The 23,654-nt window shown below is 47.4% G+C and overlaps 2 protein-coding genes across 7 annotated transcripts in view; one reads left to right on the top strand and one right to left on the bottom strand.

Annotated features, from left to right (window-relative positions):
• LOC309658579 (uncharacterized protein) overlaps positions 1 to 23,654 on the bottom strand; it is a 98,915-nt gene that overhangs the window by 47,638 nt on the left and 27,623 nt on the right. For 2 of the 5 annotated variants that reach the window (XR_014262275.1, XM_082457427.1), the window contains exons 1-2: positions 16,891 to 17,746; positions 10,148 to 10,240 (exon numbers count right to left, since the gene is read on the bottom strand). Coding sequence is in view for 1 of the 5 variants with exons in the window: in XM_082457427.1 (XP_082313553.1) it covers positions 10,148 to 10,240; positions 16,891 to 16,898 (101 nt within the window). In the remaining 4 variants the exon portion in view is untranslated. Of the gene's footprint in view, positions 1 to 10,147; positions 10,241 to 16,890; positions 17,747 to 18,072; positions 19,652 to 23,654 lie in introns of those variants that run through there. The other 3 variants (XR_014262274.1, XR_014262273.1, XR_014262276.1) reach the window with 3 other exon arrangements.
• On the top strand, positions 7,691 to 18,024 carry TMEM171 (transmembrane protein 171). 2 transcript variants are annotated; one of them, XM_082457365.1, is made up of 4 exons: positions 7,691 to 7,834; positions 10,729 to 11,435; positions 15,381 to 15,522; positions 17,753 to 18,024. In XM_082457365.1, exons 2-4 carry the CDS (start codon positions 10,796 to 10,798, stop codon positions 17,946 to 17,948), a joined length of 978 nt encoding a protein of 325 aa, XP_082313491.1. In that variant the 5' UTR covers positions 7,691 to 7,834; positions 10,729 to 10,795; the 3' UTR covers positions 17,949 to 18,024. The 2 variants fall into 2 exon arrangements, with proteins under 2 accessions (XP_082313491.1, XP_082313492.1); XM_082457366.1 differs by lacking the exon at positions 7,691 to 7,834 and adding an exon at positions 8,653 to 8,948.

Here is a 23,654-nt window from a genome sequence, read left to right as displayed (position 1 = left end):
TCTTCCAAATGAAACTCAATTGTCATAAATCCCCTTTCCAGGAGTTTCATCAGTCAGAGAAGATTGACTCTTATCATAGAAGAGAAGTTCCAGAAGTCAACACCACAACCCAACAAACTTTGTCACACCCCCCCATCTATTCCTCTAAGGGCCCATTCACCCCCCCCTAAAAACCATTTACTCTCCCCAAAGAAGCCACCATTCCCCCTCCCTTTTCCCTACTAAGATGGCATTTAAGCCTGAATTCTAGGCCACCCTGGGGACTTACTCATTTTCCCGTGGGTATCTCCCATGTATCCATGAGGTATCCATGATAGTAAACTTCTGTTTGTTTTTCTCTTGTTAATATTCTTTTATTACAGGGTTTCAGCCAAGAACTCAGGAGAGTAGAGTGAAAATTATCTTTCCTCTCTTACATCTCGCTGTTGGATGGAGGTGCTTCTGACTTAGGCCTCGACAGGAAATATCTAGAGCCCTCAAGGAAGAACTCATCCAAGTGAGGGGAGCCCAGAATGGTGACGTGGGTCCAGGGTCAGGGCAAAGTCACTGTGAAGGGAGAACTGGCATTGGCACAGCAGGAGCCTAGGGCTTGAAGCCCCTGACTCGACCTAGAAGCCATCCTGCTTTAGGAACCAAGCACTTGAGAACAAATTCAAGAGCTATAACCCCGGGACCCCATGCCAGGGGCATCATAGGTGGAGCCCGTTTGGCCAAGGGTTTACCCATGGTTGTCTTCTCTTGAAGAACCGTGCTAGCCAGGCCGGGATTTGGACCATCAGAGGCGTCACTGGAGGGGAGGAAAAGTCTCCCTGGGTCTTGGGCCACCTGCTGAAACCGTCGTCGGAAAGTGAGTCTAGGAGCAAAATGCGGTTGGGTTGCCAGGCACTGCCGAGGGCCCTTGGGTTTGGGGACGACGATAGCAATTGAGTCCAGAGCTGTTCTTTCACAAGCAGCACTCATCTGCAGACGTGCAGGCTCTGAGCAAAGCACACAAGTGAGCAAAGGCCGTGCTGGCAGACGGTGTATGAAAAGATGCAGGCCTGGAAATGTAGGGCATCAGAAAGAGCGCCACTGACCTCACAGGCCTTGGAATCTAACTACACAAGAAAGACATGAAGAAAGGAGAGGAGTCCGCTGGAGCAGGCGCAGGGTCTGGGTGGTCGTGCAGGACGGTAGTAGCAGGAATGGTCCAGTGTGAGCTGGCGGGAGGCATCCCCTGAGGTGGATGGACACAAAGAACTGGAGAAGAGAAGGCCAGGTGTCATCCCTGCGAGGGTAAAAGCATCCAGGATTAAGGCAGGATTTGAAATGGAAGAGAACTGAGTGCCAGGTGCCAAGACCCTAGCTAGACGACAGGAGATGATCAGTGATGGCAGGGACAGGAAGGACGGAAGGGGACACAGTGGTTCAAACAGCAAAGGGTGGGGGAGAAGTGGTTTCAAAGGGATAATAAATAACTACGCTTGTGATTAGTGCCCTGAATGAAAAATACCAGGTACTATGAAAACAACAGACAGTGTGGGGAACCAGGGCTGCTTCAGATGAGGAGGTCTCTCTGGGGAAATGACCTTTAATTGGAGACTTAAAGAATGAATGGGAGTTTGTTAGCTTGCCCTTGAATGACTCTGAACTGACATTGAAAAACAGCCATTTTACCTCCCGTGCACAGCGAGGAAGGGTGCTGTGGCAGGTCTTCAGGCTCATCCATGAGACGGGAGAAGCTTGATGCCTCAAGCCCAGCTCAACCACTTCCTGGCAAGGCAGGAGCTGCTCACCTCTTTGTGAGTCTGTAAAATGGGGCACGGCAATACCTACCTCATCGGCTTATCATGAAAGGCAAGTGGGTAAGACATGGCCATCACTGAAAACACAGAGCAGGTTTTATGGAGGGGTTCGCTGTTAATCACTATTCAGGAGGAAATATTTCTCCCCGAATTGCATCCAAGCACAAATTACAGTAGGTCTTTCTGTATTCATTTAATCCTTTCAATAACCCTGTGAGGTAGGTTAACAAGAAAAAACCCCAAAGAGCAGTTTTCTTTTCCTTCTTTTGGAATCAACACTGCCTCAAGCCCTAGCTTTACCTGCATTCTGCGGCTGTGACTGACAAGGGACCGGGGCACTCAGGAGGTGGCTTCCTGCCGAACCACCTTTAATTTTTTAGATGCCCGGCTCTCAGGTGTCCAAATTCTTATTGCTTCACTTTCTGGGCCAGCAGTGGCTGCAGGAGAAGCCAGGGCTCAGGTGTGTGACTGTGAGGAGATGACCAATGCCACCCAGGGAGGCTGCACCCTGCCTGCTGGACCCTCAGTGGTCAGATGGCCCACTCCCAGGGGTCTGGGTTGGGCCATTTGGAGAGCCATCTCTAAGTGTCTCAGACAAGTTTCCAGATCTCATCCTAAAATGGGTAAATGACTTGAATGCATAACATCGAAAGGCTCCCAGCCCGCCCTGCACATTAGCAACGAGCTGTTTGAACAAGGCAGGAAATACACTTAACCTTTTCTTTCACTCTTCTTTTTCTCATTTATTTTCATATTTATTCCATCTGGCTATATTTTCGAAACACTGTAAACTGATTTGAATCCTTTTTGGAATCATAAGTGGCAGCCAGGAAGTGGAGGGCAGAACCAAGGGCGCAGTGATGGGGCTGAGACACGCAGATGGACCTGGGAGAGGTTAGGCAGTTAGAACCCCAAACTCCGGCCACTGGCTGGCTGGGGGAGCACCTGGCAGGGTCCCCATACCCCTCCAGGGACACCAGCAGCAAAGACGCCTTCCAGAAGCTTGGGTGGCTGCAGACAGTCGTGGAGCAGAGGCAGAACGACAGGGCAGATAACACAGGGTGACCACCTGGACGGCTAGTTTTTGAGATCACGTGACACACACCGGCGAGATGCTGAGAAATAACTAGGAGACGTGCTTCAGGAAGAAGTGAGCTGAGCTGGCAGTGACTCAAACCATTGCAAACTGAGCATTCGAAGTCAACACAACTCACTTTGCTCTCTCTGGGCATGCTGACCTCCCTCCTCTTCTATCTCTATACCTTCTCTGTGGATTCATCATCAGATCAACCTTCCTGAAGGTTATGGGGGAGGAGCCGCAGATGGGAGACGAGGTGACTAGCCGGAATACGTCCACTGATGGCCCGCCACGTGCCAGAAACTTACTCCTCCAGGCATCCTTTGAGGTAGGTCGGTTTATTTCCTTATTACAGACGAGGACACTGAGGCACAGAAAAGTTGTTTACTTGCCTGAGGTCACATAGCTAGTAAATGGCAAAGCCAAGATCTAAACTGAGGTCCGACTCATCCCCTTGTTATAAATGCCGGGAGGAATGACTAATTCTTTGGGACCCAGTGAACTGCAGGTGTTTGATGGAGCCAACAGTAGATGCCAGGAGACAGGAGACCACTACATTTCCACAGACTTCTTACTGTCAACACACTGGTCTCCTCTAGTCTGCTGCCCAGATGCTGCCACCTCTGTTGAAGGGGTCTCCCTCCCTCAACAGTGTGGAGGCCTCTGCTGATAAGACCAAGTGGCAAATCCTCACTTTCATTCTGTCTCAGACAACTCCTTGTGCTCCACACCCTTGGCTCTGACTAGCCACACTCAAGCTGAGCTGTTATCAGCCACACAAAATCAATAGCACCAATCCAGGCAATAAAATAACTGCGAAAAATTCATCTTTGCACTTGAGGTCAGCTAAGGGGCCAAATTGAAACTCTCAACTCAAGCTTGCTAAATCAGTCAATCCCACCCCAGACATAGCTCTCAGGCCCCAGGTCTACATCTAACATCAGGGTGGGGCAGAAGAAAATGCCCCAAGAATCTCGGCCTCGCCTGACTGCAGCACTCTCTGCAGGGTTAGGCAGCTGGAGGGGGCCCAGCTCGGTTCAAAGGCGTCACTGGGAGTCCTGGGAATATTAGCTGAAACATGGATCCAAGACCAAGCACTCGAGAGCAAGTTCCTGTACACCAGCCCCAGGGGAGGCTCAAGAAATGTCAGGAATTGGAAGAGAGGAATGCATGCCTCTGGGTGCCAAGGTTAATTGGGGGCAGAACCAGAGAACAACCAAAAGAGAAACGAGAAACCAGAAGCTGGCAGACTCAACTGATGAATTGTCTTTCTGCAATCTTGTGAATCCTGAAAAATGGCCATACTGAATTCTAGAACCCTGAGCCAATCACTTGTCCTGAGCTGCTTCTCCAGGTTGGCAGTGCCCTGGGGATTGTCAGGCATCAGTCTGCCCCTTGCTTTATGCCTGCTTGGAGCCCTCAGTAGCCACATATGCATGTGTAAACTCTTCCAGAGGATGGGCCCAGCCATCTTGATTTTGTAATAAACATCACTGGCAGACCACAGGAAATTGTTCCTTCCAGAATTCCTGAACTCCAGGCCTATATATTCCATTGCCTACTCAACTTCTCCACTCAGGTGTCTAATGGACATCTCAAAGTTAACATGTCCCAAACCGAACTGTGAAGCTTCCCCCTCAAACTTGTCCTGCCTTTAGTCTCGGGCAATGCCAGAACCATGTTTCCACTTCTTCAGGTCAAAAACCTTGGAGTCAAAACCCACATTCAGTCCATGGAAAACCCCGTTGACTCTATCTTCGAGATGTATTATATGAGATATATACAGAATCCAATTGTGTTTATCACCTCCAAACACAAGCCACGGTCATCTCTTTCCCAGGTTATTTATAATAGCCTCCTAAATGGTCTCTTCATCTCTACTTCCTCCTCCTCTGGCTATGCTCACCCAGAAGCCTCCGTTTTCTTTTTTAAAATAAGTCAGATCACATCACATTCAGCTAAAAATCCCTCCAAAGGCTTCTCATCTTACTCAAAGTACTTACAACAGGGAACTCCCTGACAGTCCAGTGGTTAGGACTCCGCACTTTCACTGCTGAGGGCCCAGGTTCAATCCCTGGTCGGGAAACTCAGATCCTGTAAGTGGCGCAGCACAGCCAGAAAAAAAAAAAAAAAGGACTCACAGTAGCCCACCAAGCCCTACTGACCTCCTCCTATTCCACTCTCCCTTGCTTACCTACTCCAGCAACCCTGGCTTCTTGTTCTTCCTTGAATATGCTATGCCTGCTCCTGTCTCAGGGCCTTTGCACTTGCTGTTTTCTCTGCCTGAAGTGCTCTTCCCTTCTTCCCCCAAATATCACCACAGTTCTCTGTGACAGTCCTAAAATATGTTCACAAATTCTTTGATACTCTCCCCTTGAAGAGGTGGAGCCTAATCCCTCTCTCCCTGACTTAGTGACTCAATTCTAAGGACTAGAATAAAGCAGAAGCAATGGTGTGGGACTTCAGAGACTGTCATAAAAAGCACTACAGCTTCCTCCTCATTTGCTCTCTCTTGGATTACTCACCCTAGAGGAAGCCAGCTGCCATGTCATGAGAACACTCAAGCGGCTCTGTGGAGAGGTTCACATAGTGAAAAACTGAGGCCTCCTGCCAACAGCATGGGAGAGAGCCACCTTGGAAACAGGTCCTCCAGCCCCAGTCAGGCCTTCAGACGATGCAGCCCCAGCAAGCTGCTTGACTGCAGCCTCATGAGAGATCCCAAGCCAGAACCACCCCGCTAAGTTGTTCCAGACTCCTGACCCTCAGAAACTGTGAGAGAATAAATCTTTGTTGTTTAAAGCTCTACATTTTGGCGGCTTCCCTGGTGGCGCAGTGGTTAAGAATCTGCCTGTCAATGCAGGGGACATAGGTTCAAACCCTGGTCCGGGAAGATCCGACATGCTGCGGAGCAACTAAGCCCGTGAGCCACAACTACCAAGCCTGTGCTCTAGAGCCCACGAGCCACAACTACTGAGCCGCATGCCACAACTACTGAAGCCCACGCGCCTAGAGCCCGTGCTCCACAACAAGAGAAGCCACCACAGTGAGAAGCCAGCGCACCGCAACAAAGAGTAGCCCCCGCTCGCCGCCACTAGAGAAAGCCCACGCACAGCAACGAAGACCCAATGCAGCCAAAAATAAATAAATAAAATAAATAAATTTTTAAAAAAGCTCTACATTTTGGGATAATTTCTTATGCAATGATAGATAGTCAATGTGCTTGCTTTCTCATTCCTCTCAAGCTTTTGCTGCATTCCTCAGCTTTACCCTCCATATTCACTTCCTGAATTCAAGATTCATCCATTTTTTAAGCTTGTTCTGATGCTATTTTTCTAAGGACTCGGCCTGGGCTGATCTTTTTTCACTATCACATGGGCTGGAAAAGGCCCCCAGGTTTTAGATAGTGACAAGGTCATTCAGTCTCTTTCTTAAGAACAGGTTACAAAGACAAGCACCTTGAATGCTGGTGGGTATGTCTTTCATACATGACCGATGATTGGTTTCCAAGGAGTTTAATTTAGTCAAACAGGCTCCAAAAGACACAAACAGTCCAAGTGGCAGACATCCCAAGTGGAGGCTAATCTGATTGTCCTTGGTGCCAGTACATTCAAATCTGTCATGTGTGGCCAGCCTGCAGTCATGTGGCACCAGAGGGGCAGCTGTATCAACAGGGCCCTTGCAGGTCCGCACACGACGTGGCCAGAGACTGAGTTTCAAATAGGGGAGAAGGAAAGAATGATTAGGGAAAGGAAAAGGAAACCCCCTTGTACAGAAAGGAATTGCTAGCAGACCTGTGTAGGGAGGCAAATCCTATAGTCAGGGCTGCGTTCTTAGAAAGCTGCGTGCCCGCTGCTGTTGTGTGATCGCCACTGCTGGTTATTTGCTCGTTAGCTGGGCGTGCTCTGAGGCCCTTCCAGCAGGTGGTATAACCTGACACTTTGACCAGGATAGCTCCACCCGGACACAGATTGCCACAATGTCCTTGGGATAGCGTCTGTTCTGTTGTAGGGATAAAAATGCCACAGGATAAAAAGACATTTTCTGAGTTTGTGGCATTGTGTGTCCTTTGGGTGACAGACGTACCCAGGAGGGACAGTCAGCCTGGTTCAGGCCCTTGCTCCACATTAACCATCTGTGGAGGTCGCTTTACATCTTTGGGCTGTGGTTTCCTCAGCTGAAAAATGACCTTTTTAGCTCCCCTATTGCCTTCTGCCTGCAACCTTCTCTGAGTTGCTGGAGACACACAGCAAAGAACCACAGGCTGTATGTAGGTAAAGCAGGCAACACAGAACCTGGCCCAGAGCAAGGGGTGTTGATATTCAAGATAGTAATAATCTTTGGCCACTGGGTCAAGTGGCCCAGCAAATCCCTCCCGCTAGACCCTGCCCAGTCTGCGTCCCTTATGAAGCCCTGTCTTACCCACCCAGCCCGCCAACCTGCAGAACCCAGGTGGTGGCCACCATTCCCTGTTTGCCTCCCTCTGAGCCCTTCTTTGAGTCTCCTTCTCCCTTCTGTAATCAGCTAAGCCAACTCATTCTTTACTGCAGTGAAAAACGATTGGGAACAACTTGCTGTATCAGGTATGCAAGGTGTTCGCACTTCCAAAAAGTTAAGGCAGTTGGCGGTAACTCATGACTGGGCTGATTACAGGCAAAGTGGATAGGACTCCAGGGAGAAGTGCCAGGGATGGGAAAGGCCGCAGGGCTCATGGCACTCCCCTCTTTGGGCTGAGCTCTTGACTCACCTTTCACAGCGCCCTGACCTCTGATGTGGAAACTGGCACAGTTGATTCCATGTCACGTGTCACGGGGCAGGTTACAAGTACCACGGGGATTAGCAAACCCATCCCAAAACGCCCGGTTCAAGGGCAGAGAAAGGGAGCAGTTTAAGTCCGGCAAATCATTAGCGACTGAGAACCGGGAAGGGGGTTCGATGGCAAACCGGGACTGCGACGACCATGACGACCATACGTGTGAGTCTCGGAGCTAGGACCGAATGCCTGTACGCTTCGGGCATGGAGGACCCTTGTCTCACACGCTAATGGAGCGCACGTTTCTGTGACCTGGTGTCTCTATAACCTCTTCGTCGGGGAGCTCGCGGCGAGGGGCTAGCCCCAGTGACCCCAGCCAAGGTCTCCGGAGCGGCAGCAGGGCCACAGGCCCCCGGGTGCACCCGTCCCAGAGGGCGCGGCGGCGGGAACGCGGGGACCCCTGCCTGGGCGGCGGCCTCACCAAAAAGGGGGACAGGCGCTGCCCTTTCGTCCCCACCCCCGGCCCAAATTCTGGGCTCTCGGCCCGGAAGGGAACCGGCTCCCTTCACGCCGCCCGGACCGCGACCGTCGCCTCGCGAGTTGGGACAGCCAGGAGAACCCCAACTTGCCGCCCCGTGCCCGCAGGGCCACGGGCCGAGGAGGAGGAGGAGGCGGAGGAAGGGGGGCATTTTCCCGGATTCCTCGCGCGCACGGTCACGGACGCGGAAGCCGCCCGGTCCGCCGCCCCTCGCTCTCCACCCCGGAGCCGGGCGCGCCTCTGGCCCCCGAAGGGCAGCACCCGGCGGCGGCCAGCTCCCGCCAGTCCGCCCTGCCCTGCCCGCGCCGTCACCGCCTCCTCCGTAAACACCGCGCGGCCCGCCCTCTGCGCCTGGACACGCAGGTGGGAGTGTGCGGTGCGGGCCGCCGCCCGGGAGGCTGCGGGTGGAGGCGGGCGCCGCGCTTTACAGCGCCCTCGCAGGGCGGAACCTCAGGTAAGCGCTCCCGGCCCCGCGCTCCTCTGCACCCCGGGAGCCCGCGCTCTGTGGCCGCGGGGCGGGCGCTGAGCTTTGGGGTCCAGGCTGGGAGGGAGGAGCGGCGCAGCGCGGAGGAGCCGCACTGCACCTGCGCCCGCGGGAGCCGCGCGCCGAGCTCTCCGGGCTGGTGTTGCGCTCCGGCTCCCTAAACCCACCAGGCTCTTTCCCGTAAAGGACTTTGCCTCTCTTTGCGTCAGTACCCAAACACAGAGAGCTTTGGACGTGGTGACACGCTACTGATTTGGAAATGTCCTTTGGGAAACAGCGTTGGGGAGGCGAATTTGGCTTTGGGGAAATGAAATGTAGGTTGGTATTTGGAAAAGATGTCTCTGAGTCAGTTTGTGAGCGCATCTGTGGGAGGGGGGGAGGGGAGAGAGAACGAACTACCCACGTATTATCTTGGGTGGGGGATTAACACCTATGCCAGGTGCTTAGTCCACGAGTCCATGGAAAGGAAGCTACAGATCCAGTTTTAGGCTTTACTAGTATTGGGGAATTTGCCTTAAGGCAGTTGAAGCCTTGTGACTCACGACAAAGTCAAGGTATCAACCCAAGGTACAATGAATTGATAGGACTTTGTGGCAGAGAGTCACCCCTCATTCATATCTTCAGACCAGCAAAAGATATTACAGGACTCAGAATTTTTTTTTAATTTGTGCAATACTTTAAATGTTCGTTTCAGCTTAATTACATCTTCATAAATATAGTTTGTCCAAGTTTAACGCGGAAGCTTGTTTCCCACCTCTATTTCCTTCTTTCTCCAACTTCCTTCTGATTGTATCTTACTTTTTCCTGGAAAAGCACTTCCTAGCATAAGACCGGTTGTTTCCTTTCTTTACCTAACCTGACCCTACTTGGACACGATTTGGGTTTGTCAAGATGGCCTTGGCTTTAGCGACTCAATCTTGAGCTCCTTCATGTGACCATGGATGCAAGTGGCACAAAATATTTTTAAAGTTTTCTTTCCTTGAGCAAGTGAAAATGTTCTTTACACTTGGGTTGTCTTTTTGAGTGCCCCAACTTGAAGGGTCCTGGAAAAATATTCCATTCATTAGAGTAAGACAAGATAACTAGATAATAAAGTCAGGGTGTGTAAGGTAGACAATTCTTTACCCACTGCTCGGGATACCTTTAATATATGAGACCCTTGAAGTACCGGGCTTGGGTGGTCTTATGGAAGGTGCTTTCCCACTTGATTTCATGTATACTCTTCTTTCAAAGTCACGTTCTGTTGCTGTTTAGTGTTTTGTAACTGGTGATTTTATCGGCTGCTTATTTTTAACTGGGTCTAAACCTTTTTGTGGAAGTGGGTGGCACCATGGAAGAGGGTGAGCAAGAGGCCACCTGCCCACCTGGGGGACAAGGTGCTACCAGACCCCCGTGGGTTATCCCAGAACCAAGCAGCCAGGCCACCAGATTTCAGGGCAGCCCCAATGTGTGCCTGTTTGAGAGCTCAAGAGTCACATTTTGACAGAATTAACTTAAAATCCACCAAACTCACTGTGTTCCTGAACCGCCTTCCCATTCAGTTGAAACTTGGGTCTCCCGTAGGTGTAGCCTTAGGATAAAGCATGGAATGGAAAGTTGCTGCAGTCTAAAATAGGAAATGGAAAGTTAGTTACTGAACGAAAATTTACCGACTTGGAAATACTCATAGCAGCTGTGATGAAATGTGGGATGTTTGTAAATCAGAAACAATCCCTGTGGTTCTTCCTTCACTCCCCATTGTTTTTATGTTTTTGTTTTTGTTTTGTTTTGGCCTGGGGAAGTGAGTCTGTTAAGACTTATAACAGGAAGAGCCACACCCAGTTACTTTTGTTGCATGGGTTTTGATTTTTCAAGATACTCTTAGGTGCATGGTAATTGCATTTGCCCTTCTTGCATATCTTTATAAAATTACATATTCAGGAGTTTCTGAATGCCAGTTCCTCTGACTCATGAACCAGCTCATTGTGCTACAGTGTATCAGTTGCACAAAGTTCTGTTCCCTATGATTTCATCCTAGTGTGATCTGGGAAAAAGAACAGGGCGGGTCAGGAATACCTGCGCCTACTTTAATCTGGTGTTTGGTTATGTCTGCAGAGTTGTTGAAACCATTGAAGGGAAGGAACACATCCCACCCACCTCGGGGAAGTGGCCTCTTCTGGCCATGTCTCCCGCAGCTGCTGCCGAGCCAGATGGGGTCCAGGGAGACAGGCGTGTCACCAAGCTCATTTTCTTCCTTTTTGTCATCGGTGCCATCCTGCTGTGTGTGGGAGTCCTGCTGTCCATCTTTGGGTTCCAGGCATGCCAATACGAAACCCTCCCAGACTGCAGCATGGTGCTGAAGATCGCCGGGCCCGCGTGTGCCGTGATTGGGCTGGGGGCTGTGGTCCTGGCCCGCTCCCGGGCACGACTTCAGAGAAGTGAGGAGCGCCTGCGAGGCAACCAGGGGGCCTCCGACCGAGCCTTCCTCTGCGGGGAGAGCCGCCAGTTTGTCCAGTGTCTCATCTTTGGGTTTCTGTTCCTGACGAGCGGTATGCTCATCAGTGTACTGGGCATCTGGGTTCCCGGGTGCGGCTCAGACTGGGCGCAGGAACCGCTGAATGAGACAGACACTGCTGACTCAGAGCCCCAGATCTGTGGATTCCTGTCCCTGCAGATCTTGGGACCCTTGATTGTGCTTGTGGGATTGTGTTTCTTCGTGGTTGCCCATGTTAAGAAGAGAAACAACTTGAATGTGGGCCAGGATGCTTCTGAAAGTGAAGAGAGACAGACCCAGAACATGGAGCCCGTCCAGGTCACTGTAGGTGGGTGGCTGTCCTTCGTGTTCTTGTTCATATCACCGTGGCTGTAGCATCAAGGCTTCACTGAGCTGCTCCCGGGTCTGGCCTAGATTCCCTTTCTCCTTCTCTCTCGTTGTCCCTGTGTCTCTCTTTCTCTCTCTCTCACAAACACACACACATACACGCACGCAGATGCACGCAGACACAGTTCTGCTGCTGTAGTTATCCCCATAAGAATCCTTGAGCACATCATTTCCTCCCAGCAATTCCTTATGATCTAGCAAAAGCATTGGGACATTAACTTGTGACCTTCACTAAGGTCACAGAGCAAATAAAGAGGAAAGTGAGAGGCTCCTTGAGGATAGCCTGGGAGCCTTCTAAAACCTAAGGTACCTGCCAAGTGACCCTGTTTCCCCTGTTATTCTCACACCAAACACTTACGGCACTTCTGGTTGTTGGAAACGTGGGTTCTCCTCCCTGGTCATCCCTGACTGGCTGTCTTTGGAAGTCCTTCACCTCTCCTAGCCTTACTTTATGTATTTATAAAATGAGCACTGCATTTCTAAGATTCCTGTCAGCACTAATATCTAGGATTCTGAATCTATCACAAGTCCATTGGTCTTCCGTGTTTTGAGGGAGTCTTCTGTACTGTTTTCCGCATCATTCTTCATTTTCTGTAATTTCATCCTTGGCTTCAGGGTCGGAGCAAGGTTTGGAAGCAGTGGCATAGACGAAGATGAAAGGTGACAGCACCTGTCGCTTCCTTCCTCCATGGAGTGCCTAGAGAGTCCCTTTGGGTCCTCAGGGATCTGCAGAAGAGCTGGATCACCATTTCCCAGAGTCAGGTCCCCACAGAACCATATCAGTAGCTTTGGCCTCACGTTCACACAGACAAAGAAAACACCCCATCGCTGCTCATTTTTGCAAATCACTGTTTTATTTCAGTCTCCCACTCTGAAGCCACAGCCTTAACATGTAAAAGGCTGGGTGGGCAAAGAGGATTACAGAGCAGAAACCGTGGAAGGAACAGGGAAGGAAGGTGGCGAGTGAGATGTTTCTCGCGGGTGGGGCTGTCTGTCGAGCTGGTGGTACTCACTGTGGGGATTCCCTGGGCTGTGGGCCTGGCATGGTATTGGCCTCAGAAAGGAGGGGCAGATGGATTTACAGGCGATCCTTGTGTTCAGGCAGGGTTGAAGCTCCCAGCTTACTTATTTGTGCGTTTATATAATTATGGTGACAACATCAATATTAGTTATATGTTAATAATAGCTAACAAATATATAGGGCTTATTCTTGGGCCAAATATCCATCTAGGTGTTTTAGCGCGTACTCGTCAAGGGCCTGTCGTGTGAAATTCATACACACCTACAACAATCCACTGAGGCAGATGCTCTTAGTGTCTCCATGTTAAAGATAAAGAAACCAAGGGTCAGGGATCCCAAGTAATTTGCCCAAGGTCACAAACTAGCAAGTGGCAGAGCCAGGATCCTAACCGAGGCCGTGGGCATGCATATGCTATGGCCCTTGCATAGCGCCCTCCCCAGGCACTTGTGTAATTCTGTTTCTGCAGGCTTCATCCTTCACCAGGTGTCCTGGGTTGTCGTTACATGATGAAAGGGCTCACCCAATATTATAGATGTTCTTAGTTCTTTCGGGGAACACAGTGGGGTCCAAGTAAATACACTCATGAGACGCTCATAGTCTTCCACTTAGTTGGGAACATTTCAAGGTGTGTCCTTTGGGTTTACTATCAGGGAGTTTTGGGGCCCAGCCTTCTTCCTGGTGGTTGGAATGGGGGGGCGGCAGGGAACAGGGCTTGTGCTGGAGTGACTCCTGGGCGGTTCTGTCCTAATGTTGGCACTGCATAGTTTAAAATCTTTTCCACATAACTGTTAAGTCCTATCAAACCTGTGAAAATCTATCCCATTGTCTTTCTCTCCTTTGGTATTGTGGAATAGGGTTTACGTTTTTAGAAATCATGCCTTTTAGTACAATTGTTAAGACTCTAGGCATTGTCTGTCAATGGTCAGCTCTGCCTTATGAGGGAAATTGGGGCGCTAAGAGGCAGTTCTTGGCTAAGTGCCAGAATGCAGCTCTTCCCAGAATGGAAGACAGAAGAGATAAACCAAGATGCATGATATCTGCATGGTGGGCACACCTAGTGCTGGACCCTGGATGCACAAGCAGGTGTATGGTCAACTCACAGAGCACATCAAGTCTTTCAGGACATAGTGGAAGGGAAACCCCAGGGGCATGGGACTTTCCAGGGAGAGCAAGAGGGCTGGGAGCTGACCTGGCAGAGGGATCGATAAGCCTCAGAGATAACTGGAGACTCTGAGTACTTCCTTGTCTGTGTTTGATAGGTGATCAGCCTGCTTTAGAGGCTTGTTTCCAGATCCTTTGTCCTACAATGTGTAATTAAAGTGAACATTCAACCTACCTTCCTCTGACCTACCAAGACCTTCTGAAAAAATTAAATGAGAATCCCAAGACAACCACTATGCTTTTTCCAGCTTCGGTTAGCGACGTATATTAAAAGCTTGAACCACCATCTCCTTGCAGAAGGAGAGATGGAGTTAATGCATTTTCTGCAGGGCTGAGTTACCTCTGGGGAGGCGACTGAGGCATCAAGGTGGAGAGTGGAACCACTGGCCAGACTGCCAGTTGGGAATGTTTCTTCAGATATGCAAATAGGTGCCACTTGCTGGTGGTTGTGAAGAAAGTCCCTTTGAGGATGTGTTACAGTTGAGAGAGCTTGCTCCATGCTCAGCACCGTTTTAACCCCGCGCGCAAATCCAGTCCTCCTACCTGTCCTCTGAGGCAGGTACAGTTACAGCCTGCAGTTTACAGATGTGGTGGCCGAGGGAGGCCTAGAGAGGGCACATAACTTGTTCAGGGCCACGCTTGGTGAGAACTGGCAAGTGGAACCCCGGGAGCTTTAGAGAACCCTGCAGCTACCTAGGTGAGCATCAGCTCTGCCACCAGTACAAAGCGTCTCCTCCCTGCGGGGAAGTAAAGTCCTCTTTCCTCTTTCATTCTTCCTGAGCTGTCATTTGGTGCTGCCAGCTTATCAGACGCCGCCCTCAGACCTCTTTGTAGTGGTGCCCACATGTCTAGGAGGTTCTGGGCAACTCATCTGGTACATTTTGTGTTGGAATCAAGTTAGAGCTTGCATCTGGTCCGCAGTTCTCCTCGCCCAAACACAGGGATGTCTTCTGGAGTGAACAGTACCAACAGAAATGCAAAAAAACCCAAAAAACAACAAAAAAACCCCCTAGCTTTTCTTTGAGTTTGACTTTCTTTTGTAAAGCTTGGAAGAAACGTTGGTAGATAAAAAAACTCTTCAAGTGCATAAACCACAAGTATGGAAATAGGGATGATGGGCTGTATTGTGGCTGTACTGTCATTTGTTCAGAGGTTGAAACTGCATTTGAGGAACGGAGGCACTTTATCCAACAGCTAACTTTTGAAGAATTAAAATTGTAAGTAGAAAACGAGAAAAGCTTTGTAGCAGCAGACATCCCAGGGGAGGTAAGGAACATTGTTAGCAAATGCTTCACAGACATGCTTTAGCTCAGACTTGCTATGAAATATAGGCCCACTATTTTTTTTTAATGTGGCAAAATAGACATAACATACAATTTACCAGTTGAATCATTTTAAAGTGTGGAGTGGTATTGAGTACATTCACCATGTTGTACAGCCACCACCGTGATCAATTCCCGGAAGTTTTTCATTATCCTGAACAGAAACCCTGCCTGCGTTAAACACTAAGTCCAGTCGCCCTAGCCTCCAGCCCCTGGCAACCTCTGCTCTCCGTCTCTGTAAATTGGATAGGCTCACTTTTAAATTCTGGTGTCTTGACCTTTTCTATAGATGGGCCAAATATATAATTAATTTCTTTGGCTCTTGCTCATTTGCTTGCATTTATTACTCATCTATTGTCAATGAAATGTTGTGTTTCCTTAGGTGATGCCGTGATCATATTTCCACCCCCTCCGCCACCTTACTTTCCTGAGTCTTCAGTTTCTGAAGCTACTCGGAGTCCTGGGGCTGACAGTTTGCTCCCAGATGAAAATCCACCTTCATATTACAGTCTTTTTAACTATAGGTAAGACTTTCCGTTTGAACGTCAAGAGTGGGAAAGTTTAACCTTTTCAGGCCTATGTCTACATTCAGGCCAAATCAGCTTTAAGGCTATGGTAGAGGTGTAGCCATCCAAGTGTGAGTATCTTTTTGGCTGACATTATGCCAGAATTATTGCCTTAATATTCCTAGGACTTTTCAGGAAACTTTGGGCAGCACATAAGTTAAAAATTATAGAAGTGGTTATGCCGGGTTAATATGCAGCCTTCTCCAGGCATCTTTATGTGGTCCTAGCGGGGCTTATCCTCAGAGTGCTGCACAAACCCATCAGCCGTCCCGAGCGCTGGAGCAGAACCCAGGAGGCCCCTGCTAAGTTAGGCTTTGCTGCTTTAGATTGTGGGAGGGGTGAGGGTCCCAGGGGACCTCCAGCAGGTACAGAGCATTTCAGTATCTAATGGACGTACTTGAGTGGCTGGCTAAAATCAACCTGCACCCTGACTTGACCACGCCAGGCTTCTCCCCTCAATATTAAGTTGTTCCCTGGGCCTCAGAGCCTTCTCAGATTGACCGAAGAGAAATATGAGACTCCCATCCCCAGCCCCCATGCTTTCCACATGCCACAAATTTGGAGGCGTACCTGGGGTCAGATTAAACAGTGTAAATATAAGTGTTTTTCCTTGAGGCAGAGGGATGCCATTGAAGGCTGTGGAGTCACGGCAACAGGATCCGAGCAGTGGTTAGCACAGCTCGTGATGGGGAAAGGCTGGGGCTGACCAGACCAGTGGGAAGCCTACTCTCATGGACAGGCTGAAGGTGACAGGAGCCTGGGACTGGGGTGGTCAGAAAGGGAGGAGTGTGTGTGGATGTCTGCTGTGGAGGACGGCAGGGACGAAGAGCAGAGATCATGATGTCAAGGGTGAGTGACAGGGACAGGGAATGTCCCTGACTGAGGAAGACAGAGACGGGGCCTGTGTAAGTGGGAGAAGGTGGTGAGCTGGCTTGCAGTAGAGGGAGAGCGAGGTGTGGGCCTTTGAGGTAGACCGGATGGGCCAGGTCTTGGGAGAGAGATGGGGTACTGGAGGTGAAATGGCAAAGAGATTGCTGAAACCAAGAGGGCAAGGCCTCAGAGACCTGTGGAGAATGCACGGGCGGGGAAAGCGTGAAAGGAAGGAGTTCTGGGAAGCATCAGGGACGAGCAGGGCTGGAAAAGGCTCCGTACCTTCCCAAATGGGAAACCAGGGCGTAGGAAGTGGAGGCAGGATCACTGGAAAATCTCACAGGGCAAAGCAGGACTCAGTGAAAAGTGACTTTTGAGACACGTGCATTTTTGAAAGCAGTGAGAAGCAGGACCTGAGAGATGTCATGAGTGTGCTAGGGACAGGGGCTGCCATACCTGGTCATTCATGTTTCACGGCACATGTTCTTGTACTTCAAACCAGATGATGAGCTGGAGATCTGACCAGGGATGAATGCAGGAGTTCCCCTGTGTGGGTGAAAGGGAGGTTAGGTTCTGGACATTTGTAGAATTCTCTTAGTGAATTTTTGTATTCTTTTCTCCAGTGATGAACTTCCCAGAGCCCTAAAATAAATGTCTATTTCTACTGCTGCTAAAAACTACTCCTACTGCTGTTGCTATGCCAGAGTCTGCCTTTTCTTACATTACCTCAGGTCATTCTCATAGTTACTTAGAAGGTAGGCACTGTCATCATCCCCATTTTACAGATGAGGAAACTGAGGCTTAGAGAGGTTAAGTAACTTGCCTGAGATCAGACAGCTAGAAAGCAGCAGAGTGGAAATTCAGATGCAGGTCTGCCCTTTGCTAGACCCCACTCCATTAACCAGTACATCTTCCTGCCTTCCTTCAAGTTTTTGGCTTAATGATTTAATTTTCTCTTTGCATAAGTCTGTCTACCTTCCATTAGCTGTCTCAGAAGATGAAATAGCAGAGAAGAGTAACTGTGTGTGTGCATGTTCTTTTCAGAAGGCATCTGTGTGTTTGTACTCTACGTCTTTTCAGTGACAAGGGAAATGACAACAGGAGTGAGACAGTCTTAAAGTAACCATGAGCTCTAAGGACAGGAAGGGGTAAGAAATCAAAACATATCTCTGCAGAATAGAATATGGAAGAAATTACTCTGGAGACCCTTGCAAATGTTTCCAAATGCATCTAATTAAACATGTGAAAAGAACCTGGTAGTTAAGGCATGTGACTCAGTGCCTCTGCTCCCTTTCATGTTCTCTCTCCTTCTTCATAGGATCCCAACTCCTGAGGGCCAAGGCGCAGCCTCTGAGAGAGATTGTGAATCTATATATACTATTTCTGGGACTGCTTCATCCTCCGAGACCTCACACACTCCCTATCTCTCATCCGAATTGCCTCCCAGATACGAAGAAAAAGAAACTGCTGCCTCCACATCCTTGTCTCCATCTTCTGAGCCTTCCCCACCATGAGCCATGGACTCCAGTTCAATTTTTTATAGAATCAATCACTATTTAATTTGTTTTTCTAATAAAAAATACAACAGAATCGGCTATGTCCTGACTTCCTGGTGTAGTATCAACATCAATAACAAACCTTCCAGATTAAGCTGTCAGTGCCTCAGACCACAGGAGAGGCAGAGTGCCTCTGGCTGGGAATCCAAGATGCTTCTCTCATTGACGCCTCCTACTGTGGGAGGTGGGGGGGGATCGTTCGTGTTGCTGGATGAAAAAGCAGAGGCTCAGAAAGGCTCATTAACTTATTCAAGGTCACATTGCTTCTAATGGTGAGGTTGGGCTTTGAACCCATCTAGCTAGTTTCTGAAAGCCAAGTGCATATCTCTACCCTGTGCTGTCAAAGGCCAACCAAAAGTACTGGTTAATGTTTAGCTTGGCCCATTGGGTTTCCAATGTTCATTGCTTCTGGGGCAGAGAAACCAGATTACTTTCCTCATTTCTTTATTATTTCTTGCTCCTCTTCTTCCCTTTCTTCTCCCTCTCCTCCTTCTTCCTCTTTTCCCTATTCCTTTTTTCTTTTTTTTTTTTTTTCATTCTGAAAGAAGGTAGTTAGGGTAACTAGGTAATTTTCACTGGGGCAGTTACCAGCATAAAGCCTTCTTATAGTGATATGACATTTTTTTTTTAATTTTATTTATTTATTTATTTATTTATTTATTTATTTATTTATTTATTTATTTATTTATTTTTGGCTGTGTTGGGTCTTCGTTTCTGTGCGAGGGCTTTCTCTAGTTGTGGCGAGCAAGGGCTACTCTTCGTTGCGGTGCGCAGGCCTCTCACTGTCGCGGCCTCTCTTGTTGCGGAGCACAAGCTCCAGACGCCCAGGCTCAGTAGTTGTGGCTCACGGGCCTAGTTGCTCCGCGGCATGTGGGATCTTCCCAGACTAGGGCTCGAACCTGTGTCCCCTGCATTGGCACGCAGATTCTCAACCACTGCGCCACCAGGGAAGCCCTGATGTGACATTTTTGGAGAAGAAATTTCTTGGTGAACTTTGGTAACTAGATTCTCAAGGAGAGGTTCATGAGGGATGAGTCTGTACTATAAGGTGCCCGACTTTCTGGACCACCAACTTTTATTCTTATAAAGCTATTGCTGAACAAAAGCATTTATATAGTTGGGTGCAATAATAAATATTTACTTCTAGATATAAACCTTAAAAAATAATCACTAAGTATTATCAGTTCTACCCAGGAAAAACTGATTTTTAGAATCTAAAGTCTGTAGGAACTTAGCATTTTTGTTAACAAAATTTGATGTAGCAAAAATGAACATTTTAGGCCTTTTACCACAAGCCATAATCCCCATAAAAATCAGTATTATCCAGCATTTAAGTGCCTGAAAGCAGAATTTAAGGGCGTTAATGCTCCAATAGTTTAACTGAAGTAATGACTGATTTCATGGGAATTGCCACTGCAATAAATCAGGGGTAACAGTCTGTACCAGCAGGACTGATCTATTTCTAAACTGGACATTTATTGGACTGAACTGCTCTTAAAATTCTGCTTTTTTTTTCCTGGAAGGTTAATTATTCACATTTTAAAATTAGAACAAAGGGTAGATTATCACCACTTCCTTCTGCTGTTATTTGCTTAAAATGATTAAGCTGAAACTTCTAGGTAGAATTAAACACTTACAAGTTCTCATATATAATCAAGAGCATTTTTAATGGCTCAAAGTTAGGGTTTGTAACTGGGCATTTTACTTTTATATGCTAGTAAACTTAAATGGCAGTTAGCCATGCTTAAGTATAAGTTGGACCTTCTGGTTGGGGAAGTCTGCCTTACCTCCATCAGTCTCCGCAGTATTCAGCCACGTGGGAACAGACGAAGCCACAACAATGAAAGGGGTCCCCAAGCGTGAGATGTTTATTGCAGGACTGAATCGTGGGCAGCTGAGCTGGGACGAATCATTTAGTCATATGAAGATGCATTCTTTGCCTATCAAGGTTCTAGCAAAGGATGATAGCTTCTGAAAACCCATCTGGTGGTCTGCTACTTATTTTCTTTATATGTGTTAACTTTTTTTTGATGTGAAATTAATCGTATAAGATTAACCGTTTTAAGGTGAACAATTCAGTGGCATTTGTTACATTCACAACGTTGTACAGCCACCACCTCTATCAAATTCCAAAATATTTTCATCACCCCAAATAAAACCCCATACCTAGTAAGTAGTCACTCCCCACTCCCTCCCTCCTCCGTACCTCCTGGCAACCACCAATCTGCTTCTGTCTCTGTAGAGTTACCTTTTCTGGGTATTTCATATAAGTCATATCATACAATATGTGAACTTTTGTGTCTGCCTTCTTTCATTTAGCATGCTGTTTTAGAGATTCATCCACGTTGTAATGTGTATCAGTACTTCATTCCTTCCTGGAGCTGAATAATATTCCATGTATGTATGTGCCACAGTGTATTCATGATGGGCATTTGGGTTGTGTCTGCCTTCTGGCTGTAGTGAATAGTGTAGCTATTAACATTCATGTACAAGTATTTGTTGGAGTACCTGTTTTCAACTCTTTTAGGTACACACCTAGAAATGGAATTGCTGGATCATACATGAACTTTAAGTTTTTGAGGAACTGAACACTGTTTTCCACAGAGGCTCCACCTTTTTATATCCTCACCAGTCCTGTACAAAAGTTCAATTCTTCCACATCCTCACCACCACTTATTTTCTGTTATTATTATTGTCATCTGAGTATGAAGTGGTATCTCATTATGGTTTTGATTTCAATTTCCCTAATGACTGATAATGTTGAGCATCTTTTCATGTATTGTTTTGAACACCAAACATTATCAGGAGCATAAGAATTCTTACTCCAGATTTTCCTCCTATGGCGTTGGGAGGTATGAAAATAGTGATGAGTTCAGCAACTTCAGGTGGAACTACCCACGCCAGGTGCTACCATGCTGCCTCTACACTATGAAAACCCCTTCTTGTGATGTCTTTGCCCTCCTCTGGAGGTCAGTTAAGTGGACTAACCCAATCAACAAATTCTAATGAAACTGAAGGGACGAGGTAAGGTCCCTTTGGTATTTCTATGAGCTATGGAGGAATGGGCAGGCCAATGAACAGTTTTCAGAGGATGAAAGCTGAGGGGGAAGGTAAGTATGTGTTCATCCAATTTCCATCTGAAAAGTTGGAGTGGGGTGAGGAGAAGGGCATTTAAAGTTGGCCTCTTTAACACTGTCCCTATCAAATTACCCATGACATTTTTCACAGAACTAGAACATATAATCCTAAAATTCATGTGGAACCATAAAAGACCCAGAATTGCCAAAGCAATCCTGAAGAAAAGAACAAAGCAGGATGCATAACCCTCCCAGGCTCCAGACTATACTACAAAGCTACAGTAATCAAAACAGTATGGTATTGGCACAAAAAAAGACATATGGATCAATGGAACAGAATAGAGAGCCCAGAAATAAACCCACACGCCTAAGGTCAATTAATCTTCTACAAAGGAGGCAAGATTATACAATGGGAAAAAGATAGTCTCTTCAGCAATGGTGTTGGGAAAGCTGGACAGCTGCCTGTAAATCAATGAAGTTAGAACACTCCTTCACACCATACACAGAAATAAACTCAAAATGGCTTAAAGACTTAAACATAAGACATGACACCATAAAACTCCTAGAAGAGAACATAGGCAAAACATTGTCTGACATAAATCATACCAATGTTTTCTTAGGTCAGTCTCCCAAGGAAATAGAAATAAAAACAAAAATAAACAAATGGGACCTAATCAAACTCACAAGCTTTTGCACAGCAAAGGAAACCATAAACAAAATGAAAACACAACCTGCAGAATGGGAGAAAATATCTGCAAATGATGAGACTGACAAGGGCTTAATTTCCAAAATATACAAACAGCTCATACAACTCAACAACAAAAAAACAAACAACCCAACCCCAAAATGGGCAGAACACCTAAATAGACATTTCTCCAAAGAAGAAATACAGATGGCCAGTAGGCACATGAAAAGATGCTCAACATTGCTAATTATTAGAGAAATGCAAATCAAAACTACAATGAGGTACCTCCTCACACCAGTCAGGATGGCCATCATTAAGAAGTCTACAAATAACAAATTGCTGGAGAGGGTGTGGAGTAAAGGGAACCCTCCTACACTATTGGTGGGATTGTAAGATGGTGCGCTCACTGTGGAAAACAGTATGGAGGTTCCTCAGAAAACTAAAACTAGAATTACCATATGATCCAGCAATCCCACTCCTGGGCATATATCCAGACAAAACTATAATTCAAAAAGATACATGCACCCCTGTGTTCATAGCAGCACTATTCACCGTAGCCAAGACATGGAAACAACCTAAATGTCCATCCACAGATGAATGAATAAAGAAGATGTGGTACATATATACAATGGAATACTACTCAGCCATAAAAAAGAATGAAATAATGCCATTTGCAGCAACATGGATGCAACTAGAGATTATCATACTAAGTGAAGTAAGTCAGAAAGAGAAAGACAAATACCATATGATATCACTTATATGTGGAATCTAAAATATGACACAAATGAACCTATCTATGCAACAGAAACAGAATCACGGACGTAGAGAACACACTGGTGGTTGCCAAGGGGGAGGGGGTTGGGGGAGGGATGAAGTGGGAGGTTGGTGTTAGCAGATGTAAGCTTTTATGTATAGAATGGATACACAACAAGGTCCTACTGTATAGCAGAGAGAACTATATTCAATATCCTATGATAAACCATAATGGAAAAGAATATTAAAGAAAGAATGTGTACATATGTATAACTGAATCACTTTGCTATACAGTAGTCATTAACACATTATAAATCAACTGTACTTCAATTTGAAAAAAAGTAAAAAAAAAAGTTAAGGTGGGCTCTGTGACAACCTTGTGTGATGTGACTGTTGGCCTTCTGGTTAATATGTAGAGGACTGAGGCCATGTGAGTGGTGGGTTTCTCCTGAAGGGGGTCATTATTCCAGGGCAGGTCACAGGAAAGGAATGCATCCAGAGATAGGAAGTAGACCTCGGAAGGCAGCCTTAGGTGGGCAGAAGAGAGATGGTAGTTTGGTTGGAACTGCAAGGATCCATGATGATAAGAATCAAGAAGATTGTTGAAAAAGTTAAATTCCTGAGTCCCATTTCAGACTGGCCTAATGCATCCAAATCTCCAGGGGGGTAAAGTTTATTGTCTGGGAATCTGGGAAACACTTCCTGTGAGGACAACAGAGGGAAACTGTGGAGGCAGCACCTTGTGGGCTAGATTATCTGGGATCATGAGCTCCTTGTTTGTGACTTCAAGGCCTTCTGGAGGGTCCTGTTTACACATCCCAGCCTGTGCTAAAGGTCTTTGAGGGGTAGGATGTGGGTCCCCAGTTAGACCCCAGTACTGATGGGGGCTTCACACAGTTGCCCAGTCCTAGCCTTCTAGGCAACTCTGCACGTGATTCATGAGAGAGCCCCAAGGGAGTGTGGAAACAAAGGCAGGGTCGTGCCTCCTGCCCTTTCCTCCTGTATTTCCAGACTGGGGAAATTTGGACTCATTTTTAAAGAAAGGCATGGTTTTGTGTTGGAAGAGGTCAACGGCTACATGTCTACAACTGGAAGCATCAAAGACATTTATCAGGATAAGGCAGAATAGAGGAAAACACTAGCTGGGTT

Source organism: Balaenoptera physalus, assembly GCF_965194825.1.
Source record: "Balaenoptera physalus genome assembly, chromosome: 3".
Taxonomy (NCBI): Eukaryota; Metazoa; Chordata; class Mammalia; order Artiodactyla; family Balaenopteridae; genus Balaenoptera; species Balaenoptera physalus.
The sequence above is the reverse complement of the archived record's forward strand: the minus strand, read 5'-3'. Positions and strand labels throughout refer to the sequence as shown.